Source organism: Sphaerodactylus townsendi, linkage group LG11, assembly GCF_021028975.2.
Source record: "Sphaerodactylus townsendi isolate TG3544 linkage group LG11, MPM_Stown_v2.3, whole genome shotgun sequence".
Classification (NCBI taxonomy): Eukaryota; Metazoa; Chordata; class Lepidosauria; order Squamata; family Sphaerodactylidae; genus Sphaerodactylus; species Sphaerodactylus townsendi.
This window is the reverse complement of record NC_059435.1, coordinates 62,021,329-62,035,616: the sequence shown is the minus strand read 5'-3', so window position 1 is coordinate 62,035,616 and position 14,288 is coordinate 62,021,329. Positions and strand designations below refer to the sequence as shown.

General features: G+C 42.0%; 1 protein-coding gene across 4 annotated transcripts in view; it reads left to right on the top strand.

Annotated features, from left to right (window-relative positions):
• The window catches only part of PARD3 (par-3 family cell polarity regulator), a 605,108-nt gene that overhangs the window by 266,323 nt on the left and 324,497 nt on the right, over positions 1-14,288 (top strand). For 3 of the 4 annotated variants that reach the window (XM_048510786.1, XM_048510784.1, XM_048510785.1), the window contains exon 5: positions 8,798-8,932. In XM_048510786.1, coding sequence (XP_048366743.1) covers positions 8,798-8,932 — 135 coding nt within the window. Of the gene's footprint in view, positions 1-5,046; positions 5,066-8,797; positions 8,933-14,288 lie in introns of those variants that run through there. The other variant, XM_048510787.1, reaches the window with a different exon arrangement.

The window sequence follows — 14,288 nt, the reverse complement described above, 5'->3', positions numbered from 1 at the left end:
TTCTAAATAAATTTAGGATTCGTTCATGTTTTAAAAGAAACCATGTTTTAAAAGAAACCATCTTGTACCTGTCAGTTTTACCTCAGTGATTGTTCAAACTTGGGTGGATTTTTTATTCAGGTAAAGAATCCAGCTTACATTATTGTGGCAAAAAGGGGAAATCCTGTGCGGTTAGCCTGTCCCCCCCCCCCCCCCCCCGGATATCTGTCACAGTGAGATCCAAGGAAACGGAACCACTTGGAGAAAAAGAGGTAAAAGAACTGGAATCTTGTTATTGATACTGGGTGTCTTTTGAGAGAGCCAACAAAAGTTGCAATGGGATCATAGTGATGGGCGAGACCGAAGAGTTTAAATAGACTCCTAATTGAGTTTCATCTTGGCTGCATAGGCTTTTGAGAACAGATATAATGCAGATGGATGATTCTGAATTATTGGTTAAATAAACCAGCAGTATTTCTTGTACTCGATGGTAGTTTTCTCTTTAAAATGCATCTGGGGGAAAACAAACGGATGTCTCTCTTTATTTTTTTGTCTTATTAAACCTACCAGCAGGATTAAAGCCCAGCTCCTGCATTGTAATTACACTACATCAATCACCATATGTTGTTTTGTTTGTTTTGCATTATCTTTATTGAGATTTTACTGTGAGATTAATGAGTAGCAAGCGAATTTGGGGAAAGGAATTCTTCAGAACTCTGGGGGCCTTGGAAAAAAAAAAGCTCTGCACACCACCCATAATAATTCATTGTTTTGCATATGTCCATGCTGAACCAGGCATAATTTCTGATGTCGGCTTTCACAAGCAAAAAACAAAACAAAACACCAATATTTTAAATTTCAACTTCGAGTTCTATTCTGTGTGCCAGGTTTGGCTCAAAATCTTCAGGGCCGAGAGTCGGTATAGAACATTTGTTGTTAGCTGAAAAGCCATTAATCACAGCTGACCTCAGTAATTGCTTCCCCCTTACTTTTTGTTTTGGTCAGACATCACTTATAATTCAAAAGTATGTCGAATCTCCTTTACCTTGGAATGGTGCAACTTTTAAAGTTGCTGTAATGAAATGTAGCCGCGACTTTTAAAAGTATCTGCTGCTTTCAGACGGCACTGCTATCTGATAATCTCTTCTTTATACAGCCATAGATTCAGAGGTGGGATCCAGCAGGTTCTCACAGGTTCCCAAGAGTAGGTTACTAATTATTTGTGTGTGCCGAGAGGGGGTTACTAATTGGTGATTTTGCCACATGATTTTTGCCTTAGTTACGCCCCTCCTCTCAGCAGTAGCGCACAGAACTTGAAGCAGTCTAGCAGGAGGTGCACCGGCATGCGTGGCAGCCTGCGCCTGCGTGCATTCGTTTCCCGCCCAAGGACCGGCGCAGCGGCTGCATCCTTGCCACAGCCCCGCCCAGGAATGCCCCACCCCTGGAATGCCTGGCCACGCCCCCATTGTTCCCAGCCCAGCCCCATTGGTGCTATGCCACAGTTTGAATCCCTCCACCATGGGAACCTGTTACTAAAATTTTTGGATCCCACCACTGCATAGATTAGTTCCATTAATAGATTTCTGGAGGCAAGACATTTTCTCAAGCCTTTCAGAGACCACGATATGTAACGGGTGGTCATGTTTCTACACACTTCTTTGCAGGCACATGATGTAAATAAGCAGGCACCCCATTTCCCTTGCAAGGATGTGAGGTGAAATGTTTCCTCCTTTCTGCCTTGCCTTTTGATCATTTGAAATTGACAATTTAAAAATGTTTGCTGTTGTACTTTCCTTCCTTCTTCTTCTGAGTTGCCTTTGAGTTGATTTGCTTTGGAATAGCCTTACAGCTCTGTGCTGGTTTTCTTTATGATGGGCTAAATCAAAGACAAATGGAGGTCTGGTATTATGCTGATGGAGCCAGTTCCTGGGTTAAAGGATGTCTCGTGGCCATCACTTCTCTTGTCTGCTTTAGTTTGCAAGGTCATGGCTTTAAAATCATCTGGAAGTAGGCAGCGTGTTAAATTGCTCTGTAGAATGATAAAATAAACTGAACCTACCCAGAGGGGAAAGAGAGACTGCCAAGCAGTGTTGTCCGTCTCATTTAATATATACAAACACTTGTAACAAGTCACTTGTTGATGGACACAATTAGTCTCTGTGTCCCCATTATGGATGAAGCCTTGAACAACCTGCATGACAAACTGAGTTGAGAATTTCCTCAGACTGGCCTTAAAGGTCATGGTGAAAACTGTTAGACGTCTGTTTTTGATGCATGTAGTTACTACTTCAACTATTCTTGTTAGAGAAACCTACAAATGTAAGTGGAGATCGATTTTTTTTCTTCACAGAAATCTCTTTTCAGTACATTGAAATCAGTTTTGGTAACATGTGGATTGGTAGTACAGACCCTCTTTGATACTGTGGCCCAATGGTGAGATAAAACATACCACAGAGTATATAGGAGAAGATATCTATGGTGCTTTGAAAACCTCTGTGCTTTTTCAGGTTATAGCCGAATTTTATAGAGTTACTATAAAAGCACAGTCCTAACTGTGTTTCCTGTATTTCATGGCCTTTTGGATCCCCCCAAGTTTCGTGTGTGTGTGTTTGTGCATGTGTGTGTGTGACAGAGAGTGAGCAAGCTTAATGTTAGAATTAAAACTTGGTCTTTAAGGTCCCACAAAACTTCTCTTTTGTTTGTGCTGCAACACCAGACTAACATTCTTTCTTTGGTGCTGCAACAGACTCTGTAATTACCATACAGTGTGTTATTTTCTACAGTTTGTCAATAAAAGCATTGATGGTCCCAGGTCTTTGTAGTTCTTCCTGCCCCTCAACATTTCTGGCCTTAGGAAAGTTCATTCCTGCTCCTTAGTTTTTCTTACATCCAGGGGGGATATAAATCCAAACTCCTCCTCCTCTTCCTCCTTTTCTTCTTCTTCTTCTTCTTCTTCTTCTTCTTCTTCTTCTTCTTCTTCTTCTTCTTCTTCTTCTTCTTCTTCTTCTTCTTCTTCTTCTTCTTCTTCTTCTTCTTCTTCTTCTTCTTCTTCTTCTTCTTCTTCTTCTTCTTCTTCTTCTTCTTCTTCTTCTTCTTCTTCTTCTTCTTCTTCTTCTGACCAAATTTTGGCTTCAGCTTTTCTCCTCCTCCTTTCATTTCTGCTGGCATCTGCAGACGATCCCTGAGTACTGTATTGAGATTTTAAAAACACAGATATCTGGCCATTATACAGCAGAGCAGTTTACTTGCAGTTTAGAGAGGAACAAAACCCAATTAAATTCTTCATCATGGTAAGCCATAGGCTTGTCAATCTTTATAATGTCTTAAATCCCAAAGTGAGACAGAAAGGACGAGGTACTTGGGTAGTCTTAGCACACATTGTCTGTGCAGATGCTACTGGGAATTTTCAATGCAGCTCTAATATTTAAGATGCTATTACGATTTGGGAAAAGTGTAAAGCTGTTCTCCTTAGAAATGTATGGACCCTTTACCATCTCCTGATTAGCCTGCTTATTGCCTGTTTCAAGTGCAGCAAAAAAAAAGATTACCAGATTATTTTGGGGACAAAATTTCACAGGGTAAACACCCTCCACGTTGTGTATGGCTTTAAAAATGTTTCAAGGTGCAGCAAAAATTGCTTTGGCAAAGTGTTGTTGTAACCATTGGGATCTCACAACTCTCACCCGACTTGTGATCAATTCTTATTACAAAGATTACCGCACCCCACATGCCCATCGGCGTCCCAAGCTGTACGAGGAAATCTTTTTCAAAATTGGAGCATTTAATTGTAACTGATGATCCATGTCAGTAGCCCCTCTCCTGAGGCTCCCAGCTGCAGCTCTTGAAGTAATGAGAGTTTTCTTTTTAACCCTGGTGGTCACCTTAGTTTAAAAGATTTCCGTGGGCTTTGTTCCCCTTTTCTTTCACATACTAGTATGAAGACAGTGGCTTCAGGTAGCCCATTATTGATGGTGGGCTGAATTCACGAATCTTCATTATCTGAGGTTAACCCCTTTTACAGCGACAAATTTTTTTAGCTGGAATTGAATGGAGTTAAGAATCTCAGCTGTTTGGACAGAAACTAGCATCAGTTTATTAAGGTCCACGTATGCAGACATCATGAGCAAGTTGAAGAGTTGTGTCTCTTGTAGCATGCCATTTGTGGAAGGGCCATGGAAAATACAACTTAGCAATTAATCGGGTTTGTGCCCATCACAACCTCCCCACCTGTTGAACTCCAAGTGCCATTTCAACTGCTTCTCTGAGTGTGTGGGGGCACAGAGGACCTCCAATAACAGCATCAGGAGTGTGTGTGTTTGGGGCGGGGAGTGGAGTCATGAAAATGACATCCCTTGCCCACATGAAATTCCTCCAGGGCAGGGGTGTCAAATTCACGGCCCTCTAGATGTTCATGAACTACAATTCCCATCAGTCCCTCCCAATATGAGCATTGGCTATATTGGCACAGGGGCCTGATAGGGAATTATGGTCCTCGGCTTTATCTGGAGAACCCTGAATTATTGAGCACCCCTGTGCTCCAGGGGATACAACCTGGTGTTTATGGTATATCCCATTTTCCCACATAAAATCTCCAAAAAGGCATGTGAGTAAAACTCTTTAAATCCCAAGTCTAATGAAAGTAATACAGATTAAACAATAGAACAGCCACAGTGTAAGTCAATAAAGCAGTTACTCAGCCAAAGAAATAAAAGGAAAACCAAAAGTGGCCGTTATTGTGCTCATAAACCAATGAAATGTGACAAGTCCTGTTGTAAGGCAGCTCTTTGAAACTTAATGCAGCGTGACTGCTTTGTGTGGGGCAGCCTTAATGCACGTAACCCCCATCATTCTAATTTATTTAATCAGTGGGTCCTAATTTGCAATTGGTATTTACAGTCCACTTTTCCTTTTAGTTATATTACTTTTAACCTAGATTGGCAGCAGTTATATGTCTAGAGCCGTAGACAAGATGATGAAATGGGAGGGCCATGGGAGGAGACCATACACATCTGTGGCCTCTTTCTGCTCCCTGAGTGCTAGTTTTAATTCACATATCTGCACCAGTGTCTGGCAAGCCCACCACTTCGTAAGTGCAACTACTTTATTTTGTCAAATGTTGGGAGGTTTTTGTAAGGCCCCGGAGTTGAAATGCTTATTTTCAGATGGTTTGGCGCGAGAAACCTTAAGAATCCTTGACCTTTCATTACAAAATTCTCTCCACACGGAAAACTACCACATCAAGGAGCAAGCTGGGGTAAAACTTTTGCTCTCTGATGTGTTGGCTTTCTCTGTAGAGCAATTTTGTTTTCTATTTTAGGGAGCATTTATAGTGGAGAGCCCTTACCTTTAGTGTGTAGCTTAGACACAGATTTGCTAGCTCATTAAGAACTTGGTTGTATTGATACAGAAAACTATACAACAAATTCTGTGAGAGTAGGCTGTAGGTGTTGATCTAAGGTAGATATGCAAGTTTACCATTTCTATTTTCATGTTAACGGAAGCTGTGGGGAGAATTATTTTGGCATCAAATGGGATTTTGTGATTCTATTTAAAAGCGCGCTTCGAAAATCATAACTGCTGGTCCATATAGTGAGGGAGTTGCCTATAACAATAAGATAAGGTAGAGAACACAAACTTCCTCCCTCTCGCTGTCATCTTACAGAGAAGCTCATCTGCTCATTCAGAGCAGCTAAAGGCCTGTCATATGACAAGGTTGCCTCAATAACTTACGGCTTAGAGTGGTTTTCCTTCACGTCAACTCATATTTCTCATCCCAACTGCGAATTGGCTTTAGCTTTTGTGGCACCTCAAATGATTTAAATAGTTGTTCTTGGCGCGTAGCAATTGCAAATCTGTTTCTGACACAAAGAGGAAATGGAGTGAGAAGCAATATTCAACTGCACGTGACCCTCCGTTTTTAGCGAAGGCCTTTGGATGGCTATTAAAACCCAGCCATCTGCCTTTGTACTTTAAAGAGAGGCAGAGATTTCTGTGACTTTTGACTTTGCCAGTTCCCCTGTTGTGCCTTGTAATAAAATCTTAAGCCACTTTTTATATTTATAGTGGTCTTGAGCTTTAGGGTGATGCAGGGAACCACATGCACACCAGGTAGAGTAAAAAACACATCTGGCGTTGTATATTGCCGCGGAGATCCATCTGTAAGAGCTTGGCTCAGCCCAGATAGAATGGCACACCCTGGTTGGTTTGCACATGAATCATCTTGAGGCTTGCATAGTCCTTACTAGGGATCACAATAAATTACTTCCACTTTCAGGAAAAACAACAACCCTGTTATCTCCAAACTGCCACAGTTTGATTTGCTCTTACCTGCAAAATCTTGGTATTCATGGAAAGTGCAACCATAGTGCACTAGATTTGATGGAAATGTATTGGAGGAAGGACAAGAGGAGCATCAAGCCCCAAACACACACACCCCGCCAGCTCATTTACATGCCAACTGAGCTGAGCCATTGTTTTGATACAGTAACCTTGGTGTGCTGTTTGTGTCAGGATTGCCTGTTAGACTGTTGGTTGATTGCTGTCCAGTGTTATGACTGCATCATATAACTTGCTGTATGGTAGCCATGTCAGGTCTTACCCAAGACCCTTCAAAACTCTGTGACACAGCTATCTCATGCATAGTAATGGGAGTTGTTGCCCTTTAACAATGCTTCAGTGGTGCCCCGGAGCCCCTCGGGGATAGGGCGGTATAAAAATCTAATAAATAAATAAATAAATAAATAAATAAATAAATAATGCAGCCCGATTGCTGACTGGGAGGTTAAGAGCTCGTTATGTATCTAAGGCTCCCTAGGGAGAGGAACTTGGTTTTGGATTCCCAGCTTGCACGCCCTGGAAGCTGTGAGAGGGGCTTATCTGGGGAATTCCAGATTAGCCTGTGCACTCCCACCACGGCCCAGCTGGGTGACCTGTGGAGCTAGAATCACACAGCTTTTGCGGAGACTCTCCTCAGCCCCCACCTACCTCACAGGGTGTTTGTTGTGAGGGGGGAAGGGCAAGGAGATTGTAAGCCCCTTTGAGTCTCCTGCAGGAGAGAAAGGGGGGATATAAATCCAAACTCCTCCTCCTCTTCCTCCTTTTCTTCTTCTTCTTCTTCTTCTTTCTTCTTCTTCTTCTTCTTCTTCTTCGTCTTCTTCGATATGTCTTTGCCCGTACTTCTAACCCCAGTCTTTCCATCTTCTTTGTCTTTAACTTCTTAACACCTGGCCGATCTCTTTGTCTTTTTATACTGGCATTACGCTGTGCCCACTCCTAAGGGCACTTTTCAATTTTCTCAATGTTGCACCCTGGTCCAACCTTCTCGCTAACAAACCAATGATTTTTAATCAGTGCGGAATCACTGTAGAAACGCCTTGCTCTATGTAACTGTAGTAGCTTCCTTTAGGAAAGAAGTATTCGCTTTGCTGTCTTCTGAAGTTCTGTAATGCCATGACAACAAGCAAAGATGTGGCATTGCAACAGACTAAGACACTTTCCGCACATGCATAATAATGCACTTTCAACACACTTTGCAGCTGTGCGGAATAGCCAAATCTACTTGCAAACAATTGTGAAAGTGGATTGAAAGTACATTATTATGCATGTGCGGAAGGGACCTAAGTGTGGGCATCTGATGGCACATGGGGTTTGTAAATGTTTTCATTAGATTGCTGCGTCAGGCTGCTGTAAAGTTGCTGCACACACTGGGGTCCCCTTTCTGAACAACTCATCTATATTAACGGTGATAATCAGTGGCATAGGAACCACGTACGGCTCTTTGACAGCCACCTATGACTCTTCTGAGCACTCCTCCCCAATGTGGTACCACGTTCCATATTTCAGGAAACTCCACAATGCCCTTACCTGGTAGAGCTAATGGTTCACAGGTTGTTCACACCTTGAAGCATCTGTCACCAAAAGAACAAGTAAGCTGTGAGTTTCCCTAAGGTGCGGACCTCATGCCATCTTGTCAAGTCAATATAGCTGTTTGGGTTGATGGCAATTGCGAATGTGGAATGAATATCATTGTCTTAGACATGAAGTTATACCTGTTCCTATGCTTGATTGCAAGCCAGCACATTGTAGTGATTAGAGCAGGGGTCTGCAACCTGCGGCTCTCCAGATGCTCATGGACCACAATTCCCATCAGCCCCTGCCACCATGGCCAATTGGTCATAGATTAGAGAGTCAGGAGTGGGAGTCCTGGGTTCAAATCCCCACCTCTATGGGATCTTCTGCCATGAAGCTCACTGGATGATCTTGGCCCAGTCCCATTGTCTCAGCCTAACCTACCTCACAAGTTTGTTTTCAGGATAAAGTAGAGGAAGAGAGACCTGTGCATACTCCCCTGAACTAGCTGAAAGGCATGTAGGATAAAAATACAGCACATAAATATAAATAGTGTGACTTAACTGTCTTCTTCCCAGCTTGCCTTCAGATAACTGTGACAGTGAAAAAGCATGGCAACTTCTGGGCTTGTATAACTACTATGAAGTGGAAATTTATGCAATTTCTACATGAGTCAAATTGTTCTGTGTCTGGCATTTCCCCCACTCATGTAGTACGAAATGCCACTTGTGCAGTATCTTAACAGTTCCTAGCACAGACAGTTTTACTGCCAGGTAAAAATGGAAGGCCTCAGAACTGTAAACAAAGATGTTTGTTTAAATTGTGACTTGTTTTTTCTTCTTGGACTCTGCATTATGTCCTCTGTTAGAAAGATGACAACGACCATCACCACCTTCTGCTTGCTTATGTTTGCAGGTGTTCTTTTGGACTACTTTTTAAAAGAGAGCATATCTTTTTTTTTTTGAAACAGAAAGATGAAAATTATAGAAGCCTCCCCCGGGACACGAGCGGCTGGTCGTCTAACCAGTTTCAGAGGGACAATGCCCGCTCATCACTAAGTGCCACACATCCCATGGTAGATAAATGGCTGGAGAGGCAAGAACAGGTAACTCACTCATGCATTTTAATCTCATAGAGGCAGTTGTACCTGGATGCTGTTGTGTGCATAACTGTATTCTTAAATAATGCTGCTAGTTATGAACATTGGATGGAGTGAGATTCTCATAATGGCCAGCAGTGGCCACAACCATGATTTCACTGTGTTGAAATTGGAATGTCCAACTCGGAGCAATAACTGCTTGGATGAACACTTTTAGCCCTGATAGGGTGGCCATTAGAATAAAGAAAAAGTACATAAAGTGTCATTGGCAGACTTCCCAGCAGACGTTGCAGCAATGGAATTAGTTAAAATTTGCCATTTAAGAACAGTCAGCTTGTATCCAGGGGAAGAAAACTTCGGGCTACGAGGAGCAAACCGGTTGCCAAGGCGGAGGGAAAGAATTCTGTATGTGCAATACAGGTAACTTGAAAGAGCAGGAAGTTGAGACATAAGCAAGATACAAACTGGTGTTTCTGAAATGTTTTTGAGCAGTTCTCCTGCCTGTTCAGAATCTTTTCCTGCTGCCGCATTAGTTTGGCATATCCAAAACTGCACAAGTACACTGAGGTTTGCAAGGACCTTTCTTTGCAGTCCCATTGGTTAGCTTGACAGCTGTTCAAATAACTAAGGAAGTGTCCCTGCTGCATTCTGCTTTTTTGCATCTCATTTTGATATTAACAGATAACCTTTAATGGCACAGTACAAAGACCCAAAACAAGGTGCAAAAAAATTGAAAGACAACATACAAAGCAAAATTAAGATTGTTTGTTTATGACTGTGCATAAAAACCTGGCCGTTTGCTCTAGAGCATCGCTGGATTCATTGTTTAACAGATAAACTGTCTTCTGCTGGTCTGCCCAGCACTCTAAGCCCATCAATAAGGTTGAGAGGAACTTTGTTCTGGCCCTGTTATGAAGGGGGCATAATGCAGAACATGGTGTACAGTTTCTGCAGTTTTCAGTATGCAGATGCAAACAGGTTCACTGTGGGGTGTTTTGGAGCCTCTTCCATCCCTCAAAGCGGAAGGAAGTGTGGGTTCTGTGGGGCAGAACATGAAATGAGTTTGCAACAACAAATTTTAAAAACAAAATGGTTTACTTTCTTAACAAATAACATCAACATTTAACATCACACTTCAAGGTCCTGTTCAGGTTGCATTTTCAAGTCCTAATATTTACAGTCTACTGATACTGCCAAGTCCAATTCTTCCTGCAAGTGGGTTGGCTCCTGAAGACTCCAAGGGCTTGATGAACAGGATTCAACATGATGAAGGTTTCCAGGAGAACTCTCACCCATTACAACCACAAAAAGAAACCCTGAAACAATAAACTCCAACATTTACAACATAGCAAAAATAAACAACTACCTTCCCAGTAGTTCCCAACAATATTGCAGTTTACCTTAACAAGGTGTTAAGAGCTTATACACCCAAGGTCCGAGTCTGGTAGCCTTGTCTCCTCCAACTACATGAGCTCTGCAGCCTTCTCCTGCTTTGGGTCTCCACACCTTTCTGGGTCAACCCATTCTGAGCATGGGGGTTACAGAAGCACATTGCATCTGGCCAAAGTGATGGCACGTCAGTGCTCCGATTCAGAAAGAACACTGTAGGTGGCTGTATGGAGAGGAGAGAGCAGATCTTTTTTGCATGAGCCATCAATTCCTGATGTTCTAATTCAAAAAGTCTAGATTTTTATCTATCTATCTATCTATCTATCTATCTATCTATCTATCTATCTATCTATCTATCTATCTATCTATCTATCTATCTATCTATCTATCTATCTATCTATCTATCTATCTATCTATCTATCTATCTATCTATCTATCTATCTATCTATCTATCTATCTATCTATCTATCTATTTATTTATTATATTTGTATACCGCCCTCCCCGAAGGCTCAGGGCGGTTTCCAACAACATAAAAATTTAAAACATCATAAATATAAGTTAATTAAAATACATAAAATATTAAACTAGAGATGGCTTCAACTATTCTATTCTATTCCCCCTTTTATGAACCCACGGGAGGCCAGATGTTTACTTATTATTGCGGTTGATATCATCCCGGCTGGCCAAACGCCTGGCGGAACAGGTCCGTTTTACAGGCCCTGCGGAAACTTTGTAAATCCCGCAGGGCCCTGATCTCACCTGGAAGCCTGTTCCACCAGGTAGGGGCCAGAGCCGTAAAAGCCCTGCCCTTGTAGAGGCCAGCCGGATCGCCTTGGGGCCAGGGATCACCAGTAGGTCCGCCTCCGATGAACGGAGGGGCCTAGAAGGGCGATATAGGGAGAGACGGTCCCTTAGATATGCAGGGCCAAGGCCGCGAATGGCTTTAAAGGTCAAAACCAAAACTTTAAACATGACCCGGTACTCGATCGGCAGCCAGTGCAGTTGGTATAGGACCGGAGTAATCCGGTCCCTTGCTGTTGCTCCGGAAAGGAGTCTGGCTGCCGCATTCTGTACGAGTTTCAGTTTCCGGATCATGTGAAGAACATCTCGTTGGGAGGGAGCATGATTTTGATGTTATAATGGTTTTTAATACTGGGGAACATTTTTTCTCTCCTATTCATAGCTGATGAGTGTCTAAACTATGAGAACAGGTCACTAATAAAGGGATGCATGGGAAGACTGAAGCTGGCTTCTTCGGAAATGTTGGAAAGAAATAAGTTGGACAATTTTGGGTGTGTGTGTGTGTCGGTATTGGAACCTGAAATGCTTGATTAGCAGTTTCACATATATAAAATGGCATGTGAAGGGAAGGTTCTTGCACAGCGCTTTCTCAAACATACTTTATTTTATATGATTAGGAAAAAAAATTATTTGAGGGAACTTTTAGTCCCTCATCTGTGGTCTGAAATCATCCAGTGTAGCCATGGAGAAATCTCACGGTCCATTGTTCGTGTGGTTTGGCTTTTAGTCCGGGAAATTAGACTAAATCATCTACTAGGTTGTTGGTTTTATGACATTACTAAGCCTTTCAGAAAGAATTTGCTTATTTAGAGCAGCTCATTTGGCTCTTAATGCATCAGCTCAGGACTGAAGTTAAGTTACCAGAAATGGAAGACCGCAAATTGCGTGATACCCCTAAGAAAGAAAATCCATGCTGGCAAGCGTTAGCAGCATAATGTATTTACTGGTTTGCAACCATCTTTCACAAAATAGAAGCAAGAAATTTATTTGGATGGCAGCAAGATACGGGGTGGGGTGGTGGTTTCAAATACTTGCCTCTTTCCCTGTACTATGAAGTTGCATAGTTCCACAATAGATACATCAAACAATTGCATGATCATTAGGTCTTAATATAGCACTCACTATGGGTCTCACATCTAGCCTTCAAGAAAATATACTCCCCAGCTTTCTAGTCAGTTCTTACCGTCTGAGAATTTTCCACCCTCTGATCTTTTTGTGTGTGTGAGTTTACAGAGCTGCCACTCATGAACCTTCTTTTTAAAAGCTTCCTTGTCCACAGTTATTCATTTCTTATTGTTGCCGTTAAATGCAAAGTTCACTTCTCGGAGCTAAATCATGAGTCTTAATGGTGACCTTCTAAGAAAATGGCTTTTATTTGCATATTCTAATATATCTTAAACAGATTTGTATTTTGTGCTATTCTGACCCTGAAGCTTTTAATGAGACCCTTATTTTTGAAAAAAAGCAAAATTACTATAGAGACGGAAGCCGTGATATTAAGCGTGCTGTTATTATATTAGTTAACTGATTTTCATCTCCCCCTTTTTTATAATCTATAAAAAGATTTTGTGGGCACTTTTTAAAACGATCTATTAAATTCTGTGTTAATGAGTGTGCATGTACCTAGAAAGGACGGATCCTTTGGTGATTTCATATCAGTGGGATAATTAATTAAACTGAAACTGTTTAACAGGGCATGAATAGTGGAAGGAAATCCCATAGCGAGAGCAGAGTAGAGCACAGCACTATAGACAATGTGGATGAAACTTTTAGTTGACAGAATGAATACAAGTCGGAATCTGATTTTAATGCTTCACTTTTAATTTTTTAAAAATCTTTTATGCTCACAGGTCTCTGTGTTGCCCAGGCTACTGTCATTAGTTACCTTGAATTTTGAATGTTAAGCAATTATGTGTTGGGCTCTCCCTTTAGTACATTAAGCACATTGGACCATTTTTAAGTTCAAGTCTATCCATGGAAATAAAACCAGAGAGAAGGTAGCTCTCTTCTGCACCACCATTTTTCACTGCCATGATTCTCCTCAACAAGGGCTGTCACTAGGCAATCCTTCATTCATTTTAACATCAGCTGTGTGAATGTGTGGTAGGGGGGTGGGAGGTGAATAGAAAGGTGAGAGTGGAACCTACTCAGAAAGGAGTATGATTGGTCCCTGTTCTCTCAGAACTCTCTCAGTCCCACCCATATGGTATGGTATATTTATATTTTTATAATCACAAGGTATCTGTTGTGTTGGCTGACCAGACGTCCTGCTTTTGGCGGGACAGTCCCACCTTAAAACAATTTTTCCTGCGTCCCGCGGGTTTTTTCAAGTGTCCCGATTTTTGGAAGTCTGCCGCACTGCCTTCTGGGGCGCAAGGCAGTTCGGCAGCCTCTCCCGCGCGCGGCTGCAGGAGCGCACGGCCTTCTGGGGCGCTCCCATTTCCCGCCCTGTGACAGGGTGCCCGTCCTGGTTCACAAAGGTGACCATCTGGTCACCTTACTGTTGTGGGAAGGGGAAGGGAAAGCAATTGTGAGATGTTTTGAGACTCCTTAAAATGGTGGAGTAAAGCAGGGTATAAAAATCTCCTGCTGCTGCTTCTTTTTCATAGTAGTCATCATCTTCATCATTGTTATAACACTGTAGCACTTTGTGGGGCGAAAATCCCATCTTCACATATCAGGTGCTGGATTCTCAGCTCATGGGTACTAACTACAATGAGGACTGAACCAACTTGTCTTACCTAGGACAGAAACCTTGGGGTTATGATTACTCCTTCAATGAAAATACCAGCCCAGATATAAGGAGATGTAATGCAGATGTAAGGGGAAAGACAACCTTTATTATCAGGAAGGTGGCTGAAAATAAAGCAAACTGTGTTGTAATTCCATTATATAGAAACAGTGTGGCCTTATTTGGGATTCAAGTATAGTTCCTATTTTCTCTGTCTCAGAAAGAATGCTGTATACTTGAGCAAAGTTCAAACAAAATGATCAAGACCTGCAGCTTTCTACTACAAATGAAGTATAATTTTTTGGCAACTTCATCATTTAGGCAAAGTTATGGATTTTTTTGGAGAACATGTTTGGCGAGGTGTTTTTCTTCCCTACTCGTAACCCTAGAAATTAGGGTCAGCAAATCACAGAGGGAAGTGTGTAACAGACTTCCCCCTG